At 39.8% G+C, this 15,707-nt stretch overlaps 1 protein-coding gene across 9 annotated transcripts in view; it reads right to left on the minus strand.

Annotated features, from left to right (window-relative positions):
• Meis2 (Meis homeobox 2) overlaps positions 1–15,707 on the minus strand; it is a 204,317-nt gene that overhangs the window by 139,483 nt on the left and 49,127 nt on the right. For all 9 annotated transcript variants that reach the window (XM_046461403.2, XM_046461405.2, XM_046461406.2 and 6 more), the window contains one exon: positions 2,555–2,700. In XM_046461403.2, the coding sequence (XP_046317359.1) occupies positions 2,555–2,700 (146 nt within the window). The remainder of the gene's footprint in view (positions 1–2,554; positions 2,701–15,707) is intronic.

The raw sequence follows: 15,707 nt of genomic DNA on the forward strand, positions 1-15,707 counted from the left end.
AACAAGGAAGACGAAAGTCCAGAGAACTCACTGGGCTTAACAGAGATTCAGCCTTTTTACAGGGGCGAACTGAACTTGAAATGCAGGTTTCTTGATTCCCGGGCTCTGGTTATTTGAGTCTTCTCCCCACCCCAAGGATAGACATTCATTAAACACTTTAGTTGAACAGAGAATTCTGCACAAAGCCTTGTACACATTTAACTAGATGAATGCTCTACTGGGGTGAGGATAACTTCTTACAGTTAGTTCACAGTACAATAGAACCAAATGCCCTGGAATCCTTGGTCACCCACGATTCTCAGCCAGTGGCCACAGTGCATGGTGGCACATTCCCCAACAAGGAGATAGGAGATATGAGCTTCTCGGGACAAGGCAAGAAAACTACCGAGGCTCCTGACACTTCCACGTGAGAATCAACCCACGGAATATGGGCAGAAAGGCTGGGGGAACAGGAAGTTTTAAAATCAAGCAAAGAAAACAGCACTCGGCTTCTCCATATTTCCCCCCTCTGACTCTGAGTGTTTTGATGGCAGAGACTGTGAGATTTCTATGCAACTGCTAAAGATGATAATGAGTTTAGCAAAGTCATCATAACATGGTGAAAAAATACATGAGGTGGTGACTCGGAAGGCTTGGGTCCTGGACTCAGCTTGACCTTCAGCTGGTTGCTTCCCTTTCTGGGTCTCAGTTTCCTCACTGGTAAACACAGCAGCCAAATCCTCTAGGTTCTGCTATTCTGTGACATTGGTTTGGATGACACAGAGGCTGAAAACACATGCAGGTGTTTGCTTAGAAAAGCAACTGTCCAAGTCTTTATTTTCGACCAGTAAAAGCAGAGCATGACAGAGGACGGGGGCGAGGAAAGCAGCCAGGTGAGCTGGTCAGGAGAAAGCAGCCCGTCTGCCATAGGCGGCTACCCCGTCTGTCTTAGTTGCTACTCTAACCAAACAAACCTCGGGTTAAAAATGAGAAAACCCTCCCCTCACACTCACTCGACTTCCAAATTAAAAACATTTTACAGGTTAGTAAATCTCCAGCTGAGGTGATGTAGCAAAGAACAGCTGTGAAGTAATTTTGATAATGATGAGAATAATAACCACATGGCAAGGTTCAGGGCTTTGCTGTTGCAGCTTCAGTGCTCCTGAATAGATAAAAGTGATTAAATACTCCTGATTATCCCTGACCAATATGTAATGGATTTACAGCCCTTTCAATTAGTCAGTATTTGCTTAGGACTCATTATTTTGTCTTTGGTTAAGTAATCAGCCCAGAGACCGCATGTTCTGTCTAATTCCTCTGAGCCGAGTCGTGCAGGGCCCTGACCTTTGAAATGGCCATAGCTGCAAGGCAAGAATAACCACTACCACAGCAGCCTCGTTGGTTCTCCCAGCTAATCCTGACACCACAGGCCAGATCGATACACCTTAGTTTGCTACTAATGTCCTTACATCAAAATGGCCGATTTAGGAATGTGAATCTATCACTTTTCCCTCCTCACCACTGCACCACCCCTTGCCCTCTGCAGCTCCGGTGAGAAGAGCAGATCAGCAGCCACCATCATAAATAAAAGTGGAACCTTGTGCTGGACCCATGACACTGTAACTAATGTCATTCAGCATGGCGACACACAAGTTGGATAATCAAAGACCTTCAGCTTCCAACATGCTCCTCTGTTTTTAAGCATTAGCCGAAACAGAATGGTCTGAAAACAATATCATGTCAAGAAGCATCCTCTGAAATTTTTACCATTTTCTCAGAATTTCCAAGTGGACAATAAAATGTAAGCATTCCTAGTTCCTCTGTAAAAGTATATTGTCATTTTTTTTTTGTCACGAGAGTCTTAGAGTCAACAGTATATACTGACACATAAAACCCATTGCAAAAAGGAGAATAAAGATAAATTGTTACTTTAAAAGCGTTGCATATGGTTAATCCTCTCCCGGAAGTGAACAGGGTTAGTTCTTAAGATAATGGACTTGAACAGCAAAAAAGAAATCTTTGATTTCCACCTTACAAACAAAGGCATTATAGTACCTATAACCCTTCAGCATTTGTCATATTAATACATGACATGTTTGTAAACTGTTTCAGCAAGGAAAGCTGCACCTGATACTGTGAGCTTGGACATGCATGTGGCAAGATACTTTTTTTTTTTTTTTGCCTCCTGGAAGAGATGGCTTTTGTTAATAATCAGCAATGTTTATGGATTTGTGAGCTCCTTCCTTCCAGCCGTTTCCTTTAGTTGTGGTTGCATTATCTGAGGTTTCTCTCATATCATTCAGCATAAAAAAACACATTTACTCATATATACTGTTTAGGATCTCTGACCACTTTGAGTAAGGTCCACTGCTGGCCTCTTAAAATGAAACCCTGCTACCTACTGGAGGATGCTGTTTGCATGGTAATATTGATAACACTTGAACTGTTTTGTTGGTCATCAGATTTCAAGAAAAACAGGCACTCTTAATTTTTAAACTAATCGTGAGATTCGCTAGAAGAACTTAGCAAAACAACAAAAACTTTTTTTCTCTCTCTCTCTCTCATTGTGACTTACTGTGAGATGCTGGAAGAGCCATGCTCTCATGATATTTGTTGCTACTTTGGGGAAAATGCCTCTTTTCTTCTGGCGTTTTTTGTCCTTGTCTGGATCGTCATCGTCACCCGTACCAGGTGAAGCTACACTGTTGTCTAAACCGTCCCCTAGTAGGAAGAAATGAAAACGCATTAGAGAAAACATAGTAAGGGTGCCAACAACAATGTGTGGCTAATGACGAGCTCAGCTAAGCTTGTTGAAAGAAATCCATTAAGCGGGTATATTCTCTTTCATTAAAGTATAATTGGAGACACAAATATGTAAAAGACAAAATTAAACCAGGCCTCTTCAAATGTTAATTTTGTGTGTCTCACACTCGCCCATATCATTAATTCAATTATAATTGTGTGCTTGACACAGTGCAGTAGCTCTTTGTCAATTATGGAATCCAATGTGGGAAAACCGCCATCAGAAAACCCATTCGGTGGAAATGCATCCCCATGCCCAGAGTGAACACATACTGTAGGGTAATCAAGTTAAATGTTCTGTAGTCTATATATTCTAGGCTGCCTGCATAGGTGACAGTAACTGTGTCACTGTTGATTGCACATAACGCACTGCCTGCTCAGCCCCTCCTAGAACTGTCACCTCCTAAGCACGCACATTCGCACACTCCTCATATGACCCTGCACTCGGCATTTGCATGACATGAAAACTTTTAGCTCTCTGCACCACTGATCATTATCATGAGGGGGGAAAAAGATACACATCAAGGTGGGGTGCTCACTTAATCAGAAGTTTCTATCAACATCTTTCTCTTCTGTGCTTTTCTCTGGCATTAATTGTGCATTAGCAAAAATCATTTACTTTTAACAGTCATAGTTATTTTTTCTTGCCCTCCGGCAAAAATGCCTTGAAAGCCTGCCTGGAGGGCATCTAAATTATGTATCTGAAAAACTCTTCTGGCAAGGCATTGCAGGACCCCTACTTTCTTAAAATTCATACGAGCACGTCTTCCTGTTTTTGGGAAGGCATCAATCAAGAGCAGCAATATATGCCATATCCCTACATTAATATTTGAACTAATAACTTTAAAAAAAGGAAAGAAACAAGATCCGACTTGTGGCATAATCAAATGCAAAATAAATGAAGAATACGGGGACAGCACTGGGGCTTTATAGATGGCTGTGTTTTCCTTGCACATCATTAGCCTGGAGCCACACGAAAGAGGAAAACAGAGAAGTGGAGAGTTTATGCTCCCTGCTGGTGTTTAAGAAGCCAGGGTCCTGGAAGGACATCTGGGAATTGCGCTGAGATGGGGGTTTTTGTAATTTAAGAATAGACATTCATTAGCAGTAAATGCCATAAATCCCATGCTAAGTAAAAACCTTGTCCAAGAAAGCCTAAAACAATAAACTCTGTGCTCAATGTAGCCTGAGCTGGATGCTCTGGAGCTTCCCGAGGAATGCTATAGATCCACCAGCTCATTGCCAGACCCACTCCCCGACTCCTGGACTGTGCGACAACACAGACTTCCTGCCCGCTGGGTCACTGGCCTTCTAACTTGAGATCTGCTCTGTGGGCTTCCCTGTACCTGTTCTTTTCCTTTCTCGCAGAAAACACCCTCAACCTTCTTTGACCAGAGAAGCAGAAAAACCACAGCAAAGAGCTGGCAGATTAATTTTATTGACATTTCCATTTTCACTGCAATGCGATACCCTCCATCACATGGAAGAGATGACCCTCACTATTTACAGACTGACAGGCCACTTCATTACAACCACCCTGCCCCAAGGCAAAGCAGCTCCCTTCCATCTGCCCAAACACTAGAGCATGACCCCGAAGTTGCTGTTCTCTTTTTCTTTGCCTTCTGTTATGATAAAAAAAAAAGAGGGAGAGAAACAGAGACCCCAAATAGTGAAAGAACAAACCAGTGTACAGGGAAACAAAAGGCATTTGACTTTCTGAATACTGGATATATAGAATCCAGTCTGCATCTGCCTACCCTCCTGCACACCCATGTCCACCAGGGGGTCGCCTGCACAAGAACACACACACACACACACACACACACACACATACACACAGGCTCACGCAGGGACACGTGCACACGCTTTCCACCATGCCAAGGAACTGCTGCAAGGCAAATTCTCACCCACACTAATGGCTTCTGACTGCTCCTTGGCAACCCTAGCATTTTAACCTGGGTGGATGTGCTCTCCAAAATACAGACACTGGAGCGATCTCATCAGCTGTTCATGTGACACAGATGGAGAGTGGCTATTAGGAGCCAGGCAGTGGGCCTTGGGGATCTGAGGTGCTGTTCTGTAGCCCGAGGCGATTTTGAAAAGCAGTACCCGGAGATGAGGGGAAAAAAAAAAACACACTGCAAGTGCAAGTTTGAAGTCTGTCTGTCTGTCTATCTACTTACTGTGGATAGAGATATCTCTGTCTCTTAATGTAAAATCTATGTGGGCTATCTGAATGTACATTTCAGATAATGTATGTATGGAATAACTCTTCCTTCAGTGTCTTCCAAATATAAAAACACACTCTGTAAACAATGCCTGTGTGTATATATTTCTTCCTAAGCACATATGGTTTCTGTGTATATGTTTAAGCTGAAATTGTCAGGATTTTGTTAAAATCTCATTTAGCTTTTTTGATAGATTTTTGAATACACTTATTTTAAAAGGTTAATGGCTTAATTGAAGGAAGTTCAACGAAAAAAGGCATTTGCCTTTTTAACCCAATCAATGACCTTAAAAATGAGAGACAGCATTTCCACAGTGCATTTTCTCTTGTTTAAAAGCAAAGAGGTCCGATAATGCCTTCAAACTATATGAATCACTATATTTAGCTCCAAAAAAAAAAAAAAAAAACATAGCAAGCTTGAACATTCTTTGATGGTGACTGACTTAAATTGGAGAAATGGTAGCATTACATGAATTTTAATATAAAGCAGTCCATTTTAGACAAATGTTATGCAATATTTAAATTTAGATTTCATTTAACAAATAATTATAAAAATATGTCTGGCTTTTTATTAATAACAAAATACTTTTAATATTAGTGTTTATATCTCTATAAAAAAGAGGGATTTTCCTCTTCCAACGTAACAATGAATACCATCATTCTTTCCTCCAGTGGACTGTGAACCAACTCCAGAATAGAGTAGCAACAACAGCATAAAGGAAAATTTGAAAGGAAACTATGCTTTGCAGCCTAAAATAAAATTCTGCAGATGATGCTAGAGGTAATAAATATTAAAGAAGATATTGTATTTTTGTTTTAGGGCTGTATGTGTGTGTGTGTGTGTGTGTGTGTGTGTGTGTAGGATGGTTGGAAATGGTTGGAAATCCCTCATACACGTGCCAAACCAGTTCATATGCTCAAGGTATGTATACTAGCACAATTGCTCATGCCAAAGGACATTTGAAAGCTGATAGCATATAGTTCACCATCTGAAGTTAGGATTCAAGATTGTGGACTCCTTGAGGGCAAGAACTGTTTCTTGCTTATCTTTTTTATCCCAAGAGCATATCCCCATGCCTTTCCAGAGCACATACACAATGATGTTGGGTGGATGAATGACTGAATTGATTGATGAGCTTACTCAAGGGCCCTTCGGTCTTTCTGACTATCTCTACTCTAGGGAACACACTTACATGGGGCTCTTAAGAGCTGGTTCCTATGGTATAAATAATGCCATTAATAATTTGAATATTAATAATTTGGCCTGGGTCAGTCACCTGTGTGTACACAGTTGCTCTAAACACACCAGGAATGACGCATTAAGTGTGTTGCTCTAAACACACTTAGAAGGCCTGAGTGCCTACAGGAGCCTGTTTGAGGGACTAAACCACAGGCCCGATTCTACCAGCACTGCTATCTCTGATGCTGAAAATCTAAACAGAGAAAGGCTGGGTGTGCCAGGTGTGGTTGTGCATACCTGTAATCCCAGCTGCTCAGGAGGCTGAGACAGGAGGATCGTGAGTTGAAAGCCAGCCTCAGCAACTTAGGGAAGCCCTAAGCAACTTAGTGAGACCCTGTCTCTAAATAAAATATAAAAAAGGGCTGGTTATGTGGCTCAGTGGTTAAGCGCCCCTGGGTTCAATGCCCAGTACCAAAAAGAAAGAAAGATTGGGTGGGCTTCATTTAAAAGATTGCTAATCCCCTGACCAAGGGAATAGTCTGAGTTTGGGGAAAGATACTTAACACAGATGTGCACTAGTGAACATTTATGTGACCATGAGAAGGAAGCCTTTGAACAAATAAATATGGAAGATTGAATGATCAGGTGATATTGTTAAAAACACAGGTCCTAAAGCCTTACTCAGACTCACTGAGTCAAAATATCTTAGGGCAGGGACCAAGAACTGGTATTTTTAACAACGCCTTGGATTTGCTTCTGCCATTGGCCTGAAGCTGGTGTTTTTGGAAGCCACCCAACCAGGTGACCTAACTTGAAATGGTACACAACCTCAGGAACAGTAAGTAGTTAAAATTCCACTTTCCTCCCATGAGCTGGAAATGATTATGATTTGGCCTGGGTCTTGTTCCCTGCAGGAAAGCCATAGCATTCTGACCATCATCAGAACTGCAACCCCACGTACTACACTGGCCATTATCACCCAACCCCATCCTAATCTTCTGGTGGTGAAGGTTAAAGAGAACTCAAGAAGCTGCAGGGCATTGGCTTCTCAAAATGAGGTCCAGCTGCTTCAGCGTCAGCTAAGAGATTGTGAGAAATGCAAATTCTCAGGCCGACTGAGTCTGAAATGCTAGGTGTAGAACCCAACAATTTGCATTAATAAACCCTCCAGGAGGTTGTAATGCCCACTTCAGCTGGAGGACCCACTGTGGGCAGTAGAGATGATCCCCTTAGTTTACTACCCCTTGTTGCTTGAAGGCCTCAATCTAATCTCTGCATCCTCCTCCTGTTTTAAGACTGTGAAGTATTTTGAGAGCATCTCTAGTTGGATTTACACTCATGCTATGGATGAAGTTACACATGCTTCCCATGACTGAACAGGGCACTACTCTGCTAAGTAGATCCAGCATACTCCTACTTAAAAGAGAAAGGCTGAGAGCCTAGATGCTGGAAGCTAAATCTTGGGATACTACCATCATCCAGGAGTAGACAAAATCCATAAGCAAAACTGTTTATCTGGAGAATCAAGGAGGATGTGGACCTACTACAAGAAGATTGGCAGATGACCCTATAGCAGACATTCTCACCCATAAAATTCTTGCTCATAAAAACTACCCAGGCAAAAGGACATCATTTCCTGCCATTGGCATAATGTCTTACTCTCTTTAGCCAAAAATCTGTCTGTATTGTAGACATCAATTACTTGGTTTGGAAAAAAAAAAAAGATGATAAAAACAGCAGGTGCTAGTATGAGTCTTAACCACAGGGGCATGGAACTTTCACTGTCCCTCAGAAACACAATGCAACAGCCACAATGGTCATAGTGCAACTCCTACTTACACTGTCCCCCAAAAACAAATATTTGCAATGAGACAACTGAGACTAGGATGGTCAGTCTTTGCCCACGATTCTATAGCTACATGTGGTCAAAGATAAACTGGAACCTAGGCAAGGCAATTTTAAGTCTAGTCAAATACTACTGGAATTCTCAGAAACATTGCAAATTATTTTACTTTTTAAAGCATTACCTTGTCTGAACCCTGTAATCAATGACAGATCCACATAAGGCCAATTCTATAGGGAAAAGTCTAAATGCAGAGAAAAGATTAGTTTTAGGGCCCAGAGGTTGAGACTTAGCAAGAACTGGTCCAGCTTGGCCTCAAATAATGTGCACACTCCCAAAGCCAGCCAGAGATTGCAAGGGTTTTAAATGCAATCAGTACAGCAAGAATCTTTGATAACTCAGGATTTTTTCTTAATTGGTTTACCATGGTCCAAGTGGAGACCCTGATATAGATAGCACCAGTCTGACCCCAGAGATGCTACAAATTTGAAAACTTCCTATCCATACTTTCAGGCTCTCATGAGATTTGATGCCATCACTTGGATACTATTAAACACTTCATAGAACTGTGATTAAAATGATACATTTCCCTTCCTTGAAGCCACTTTTTAAAACACAGAATAATGTTTCTATGATATTTGGCACATTGTCAAATAACAACCATCTAAAACTAGCGTCTCAGTTAGTGTATCTTCAGAGAAATAACTAGGACAAATAAAATTTATTTGGAGCCAGGCATGGTGATGCGCACCAGTAATACCAGTGGCTTAGGAAGCTGTGGAAGGAGGATTGTAAGTTCAAAGCCAGCCTCAGCAATTTAGCAAGACCCTGTATCCAAAATAAATAAATAAATAAAACAAGGGCTAGGCAAGGGCTGAGGATGTAGCTCAGTGGTAAAGCAATCCTGAGTTCAATCACTGGTATTTTTACTTCCTTTGGGTAAGCTGATAGTGCATCATTTAATCACCACTTCTTGTTTTGGACTAAGTTTAATAGTTAAATACATTCATACAAAATATATGCAAAATAAACTAAGAATGACCCAGAAGAGCAAGGCTTTTTTTCCTTATCTTTTTTGAGCAATAAAAATCGATTATCTTTATTATTACTTTCATGTTTTGCAATTTAAATCTACTAATTTCATAGATAGACATCAATATCTTCCAAATAGCTCGCTTCCAGGAATTAGGTATATTCAAGAACATATAGATATTTATAGATGTTATAAGTTATTCTAAACCTATATACAAATTAAATTGTAGCTTAAAAAAAAAAAACCTCAACCATTCGTATACAAATATTGAAATGTGTGCATAAACTGAATATTTTTGCCCATAGTCACATATACTTGCACATACATACACAAATTTATGCAGTTCCTAAAATGTTAATACTTAATGCTAGGTAGGTATTTTTTGACATCTATTCTCGATCTTGAGAATGTCCAGAATATTGTTTCCTTCCTTTACCGACACTGTTGTCATTTTCCTTCCCATCATGATCACAAGTAATGGTCACTGGCACTTACAGTGTTCTGATCCTGACTGTATCTTCACAACAAATGAATGACAAGATTGCTGGCATCAGCTCCATTTTACAGATAGGAAGGCCAAGACTCAAGAACTCAAGAAACTTGTCATACAGAAGTGGCAGAGTGGCACTTATCCTTCAAAGCCCATGCTCACATCCTCTGCCCTCACCCTCAAACTGCTGGAAGGGCAGGATGATGTGCAGGCTGAAGCTAGCCTCTGGATTACCCCTCACCACTAAAGAAATAAACCCACGGGGGAGGGGGTGCAGGTATTTGCATCTATGTCCCAAAGAGACATTGAGAAAAAAGTATAAACCAACAAATAAGCAGATGCATATTTTTACACTGACAAGAATATCCATTATCTATACAGTGAGTCATTTTTGTTTCCTTTAGATCTAAAGCTTACATTAAATATCATTTTGAAACAAGGTTGTCTGCTAAATTTAAAGATGTTTTTAGAGTCAGGGATCTTTCAAGACTCCATGTTTTAATCCTTCCTATTGGCCGGGAATGCCCTTTTTCTTTATTCCCAACCCCCCAGCCCCTTTCCATTCTTTTTCACTGGCAAACTCCTATCAAGCCTTCAAAACCCAGTGAATAAAGGGATCTCCTTTGTAAAGCTTCCCCTAGTTCCCACTAACAGAGTTAGTGTGCTATACTCTCTACTTCGTCAGCAGTTTGTTCTTACTTCTCTTGTGCTTATTTTTCCTGTTTTTAATTTATCTATTCACTAATTTGTCTGTGAGCTTGCAAGGTAAAAACCTGTGTCTTCCTCATTTCTGAATCCCAAACACTGACAGAGCAAATACTCAAATGTCAGTGGAATGAACAAATTGGTAGCAGGAGCCTCTGGTCACATTTTTAGGACCTCATGAGACTTTGAGCTGCTTTGAAGAAAGTGCCTCTGAAAGAGATTCCCTGGCTTTAGCAACCACCAAGCCTAGGGCTTCTTCCCTCTGTTCTCCCTGCCCTGTGGGCACTGGGTCATACCATGCTCAGTGTTTCATTGTGCACAAATATTCATGGTCCTCCTCAGAGACATCTGAGACACGTGTCACCTATTGTTTGTGAAAATGGTGCTCCATCTCAAATCTGACCATTGGAAAGAGAATGCTGGGAGAAAGGGAGCTACCCCCGTTGCCTAGGCTCTCAGGGTTATTAGGAAACATTACATTTATAAACAAAGTAAAATAAAGCCAGGGAAACCGCACTGCACAGTGCTTTGTGGACTAGTTTTCTCTCCATCATATCTTTATGTTTCTTTTTTCTTAAGTATTAACTTGGACAACAGGACTAAAATGCACTAAGAGTCAAAAGACATTTTCTTGCAGTGGTTGGGCATCCCACTGAGAAATCTGCATCAGGATTTCAAATGAGAATGGAGGAGAAAGACAAGAAGGAAGAAGAGAAACAGCAGCAGCTTCTCCTTAGTTCTTTCAGAATACAGCCTTGCAAAACTTGCTTTCCAAGAACCATCAGCAAAATAAATCTTTTTCCACAAGTAATTTACTTTTTTTCACATCAGATCGTTGAGTGGTGGGGGGCAGGGGGCGGAGCTGTAGACCCAGAAACGCGGGGAGAGTGAGGGACCAGCAGTGAGACCTGCTAATTACTGATCTCTTTTACTCTCCTGCTGTGCCTAACTGTCTGGACACGTTAAAGTGAAATTTTTCTGTGATTTTTCAAGTGACTAGTCATGGCCCACGAGCAAGGAGGGAAGCAGAGGAGATGAAATGCTTTCGTTTACATGCAACATTTACTAACTGTGTGGGTTTTCTGACATTAAAGAGAGGACAGTGACCCAGGCCACCTTTTTCACACTCAAAAGAGCACTGAAAAAACAAGTCTTCATCGGCTTACCTCGGGCTTCCCCAGTCCTGAACACCCTCCCCCCGGGGTAGGAGCAGAAAGGGAAAAAAAGAGGGGATTTTATGCTCCTTTCTCTTCAACTTTTCAGGCGGTATAAGCAGCATTTAGCAAATTCAGCCCCAAATGGCTCCAAATGCTCAGAGCTGCAGGGGCTCATTCTTTGTTATCCTCCCTCTATTTACACAGGATTTACGCAGGCTCTCCACTGAAGAGACCGAAAGCACTTCCATTCTCACCAGCTTGGCTCTGGATTGTGGCCGTGGCAGCGGCACCCTGGCCTGCAACTGGGGGTGGTGGGGGAGCGGGGAGGGGAGAGCAGTGGGGGGGTCTGCAACCTGGAGAAGGTGACAAACTGCTTGCTGAGTGATCCTGAGACAACCTGGCTGGTGCAGGCAGCTGCAAGGAGGACAGGCCTGCGGAGATGGGCTAACCTTCCAGAAGAGAAACAGAAACCCAGCCAAGGCTGTGCAAATGTGCGTCCAGAGACAAATAACATGCACTTTAAAATATGCATCTATATGATATAATGGAAAGTGGTGGGTGAAGAAAAAAACTCAGACTGCAGCTTGGATGAAAACCACTTCACCCACTGGTTGGAAAAATAAAGTGTAAAAACAGACAGATGGACACATATGTAAATGTGGCTGTGTTTTAGGCTTTAGCTGGCAACGTGAGTGTCGTAGTATAGTTTTGCACGCCTGTATTTTCCATATCATGTTGAATCCTGTTAACTGTTGAACAGAAACATCCTCATACTGGTCCTTGACCAAATCAGTCCCCTCAATTTACCCGTTAGGAGCCATAAAACGGCTTTGTTTATTGACTGGAACACTCTAATCCTTTATAGCAGAAGTAAACGAAAGCTTACAACACTCTTAGCCTAGTCTTCACTTAATTTGGCTTTTCTCATTTGAAATATATATATTTCATTCATTGTCCTTTGAAACATATATATATATATATGTATATATATATATATATATATATGTATGTATATACATATATATACACACACACACACACACACACACACACACTCACACACACAGAGTTCACTAAAAATTTTAAAGTGTTTTAAGAAAGGAAATCTATTCTCCTAAGTCTCCCACAGAATCCTCTAAAGGATACTGCCGGAATTCAACAGAAAAGTATATTCTGCTGCCATTATAATTCAGTAGATTGCTTAATCTCTGTGGTGCAGGATAAAAGAATGTACTTGTTACTCAGTTACCTGAAAAGCACATATAAAAGTACAGAGTATGTTCTGAAGTTATACACAGTACATCATAATAAAGCTCTTCTGGGCACTCTAATGATTCATTTTTAGTGATCTCTGGAATGCCCTTTTCCACAGTTAACACTCAGATTTTATTAAGGTAGAAAGCAGGGACAAATGTCCACTCAAGTCCCAGCTCTCAAATTTGACTCTACTTGCACTACAGTACCTACAGCTAAAGCTTTTTTAATGTTCTGTTCGCTTCCCTAGAGTGGCATTTCAGCTAACAGAGTTCACAATCTTTCAGACCTAAACACAGAGGCTGCTATCTTCAAGTCATCCTAGGAATGTGCCAGATACCATCATCTCCCTCCTGTGATACAAAGAACCAGAAAGAGAGACCCAGAGAAGACCAAGCTGATCAAGTTACCAACAGCCCAGAATGCACCTCTCAGGAGGTTAATGTTTGAGCCAGCAAATGTTATAACAAGGAGCCTTGAAGTTGGGCTGAGGCTAGCCATTGAAATAAAGACCCCAAAAGAAAAAGTATGAATGGAACACATCTCTTTCCCCTAACAATTTGACATGAGGGTCATGGTGTTTGTGGAAATTTATATGAAAGTGGGTTGTTAAGATATATGAGTCTCTTTCCCGCCTCTCCTACAGAAGAAGAAAGGTGCTTAGGGAGAGATGGCTTCCCAATTTCCCTTAGCTATGTTTCAGTACAAATTGTGAAAATTATGCAAATAACAATTTTGGCACCTTTGCTGGAGGAAAACATTATTAAATTATGCTCTAAGTATTTTGTCTGCTTTAGTAATTACTCTCATGTAACTGTAAATATAAATAGCTGTTATTCTGTTTAAATTTTTAATCATGCAAAATATTGTCACACAAAATGTCCTTCTGTTGCAGTCTAACTGGGATTTTCTTTTTTAAAATACCCATATTTAACTGAAGTGGACTATATTTAGCATTGTAAAGTGTTTTAGTAAAGATAGCTGGCTAACATCTCTGAATCAACAGGTCTTTCAAGGAAAGATATGGCCTTTACACTTGCAAAAAGAATTTTCTACAAAAGGCCATTGATATAAAAAATATTTTAAACATTTTATACTAAAACTAGACAACAATTATTCTGCCTCCAAAAGTGTATTAACTACATCAAAACTATATACATTGACAATAATATTCTCATTTTATCAATTAAGGACAGAATTTTATATCTTATTATCATCTTAGCATATTATAATGTTAAGTGAAAAATTAAATATCAATCAAGTATCAATAAATAGTAAAATTTCTTGGAAGAAATAGTAAAAAAGAAAAGTTCTATCTGTAGTAGAAATTATTTCATTCCATTTTTGGAGTCCTTGCTTTATTATCATATTTGCTATCTAAAACAAAAATAAGGATTTTTTTTTTCTAGTTGTTGATAAGCCTTTATTTTATTTATTTATACTTGGTGATGAGAATCAAACCCAGTGCCTCACACATGTCAGGTAAATGCACTACTGCTGAGCCCCAGCCCAGTCCTGCAAAATAGGGACTTTTTAATAATATAGTTGATGAGTTTGAATCCTTAAGATCATATTTCTCTGTGAATTTACATCAGCAGATATCAGTTCCAGGAACAAAGACAAAAAGACATTTTGAATATCTCCTCCACAATTAATTATTGTAAAATGAAAACAATCTAATATTTGAATAAAATTATAACTTTGAAACTAACATTGTTAAATGATACAGCTTTAAAAACCCACAATAACCTTTGTGTCAAGAGAAAAGATAGCCATCTCCATAATAATAATAATGTTCACTAAGACAACTAGATTGAGACATCTATCAACATTCCCTGTGGAAAGCTTTTAGCACTGCTAGTCACTGCTACCTGTGGAAGAACTGTGGTCTTGTGAAGCTGATGACTGGTTTCAGATGAGGACTTTTTAAACCACTAACACTTCACATTTGGAGGATGTTTGTTAACTTCTACACAGTTATAATTTGTATATTTTCTCAAAGAACATTTTCACACAATATAGTTTCCTAACCAAACTCTGAAATGTTGTTTAAGAAGTTAATAAATTAAACCATAAACATCGTAAAAGTAGCAAATATGCATTTAGGCATCCCATTTATGATTACTGTGTTAAATAAATCTAGTGCTATGGTTTTAGAACAAGCAGGTATGTTTTGCAACGTAATACAAATGGAGATCCATGATATATGTAATAGCCCCAGGGAAATAAATAATGTATCTGTTTAGTAAGAATAATGTAAGATAGCACAAGTTGACTACTCTTTATACAGTCTTATGTTCTAAAGAACCACAGACACAGGAACCCATTAAAAACACTTTAAATGGAAAATGACCTTTAACACATACAGGATTTCTTTCAGGGTGGGGGAAAATATTCTAAAGTTAACAGTGATGGCTGCATAACTTCATTACAAATACTAACAAACACTGACTAGTTCACTTTACATGGGTGATTTGTACGAAATGTGAATTATGTCTCAAAAAAAAAGCTATTTTATTAGAAAAAGAAGTAGGAGGAGGAGGAGGAGGAGGAGGAGGAGGAGGAGGAGGAAGAGGGTGGCAGATTGTATCCTCCAAATACAAAGAAGTATGCTGAAAGGAAAAAAAAAAAGGAAAGTCTAGGAGCTGAACTTGAAGGGTTCCATAAACTTTTCTGAACTGCTTCATAACAATGTGATTTCAAGGCCACTTACTAAGGGCATCTTAGCACCTTGCATATGGATAAACACATGTGCTTAAAACATTTAGGATAGACTTTATGTTGTTTATGTCATAGAGATATTCATAATGAAAACTGGAGTAACCTTGATTTAAGATGATCCTTTTCCACCCTTAATTCTACCACCTCATAGCAGAACCCTAGTCTCAATTATTTACTCTTTCAAGGCTTACTTTAACACTCAGAATAACTCTAGAAGACTTCCACAGATACATACACTACACACACACACACACACAAACATATACACACACAGAAACACCACTCCCACATTTCTTCTACCCCAAACGGTAAGTTT

The sequence above is a fragment of the Marmota monax genome, unplaced genomic scaffold (assembly GCF_021218885.2).
Source record: "Marmota monax isolate L192 unplaced genomic scaffold, Marmota_monax_Labrador192_F-V1.1 WCK01_AAM20220418_F8-fsc00001, whole genome shotgun sequence".
Lineage (NCBI taxonomy): Eukaryota > Metazoa > Chordata > Mammalia > Rodentia > Sciuridae > Marmota > Marmota monax.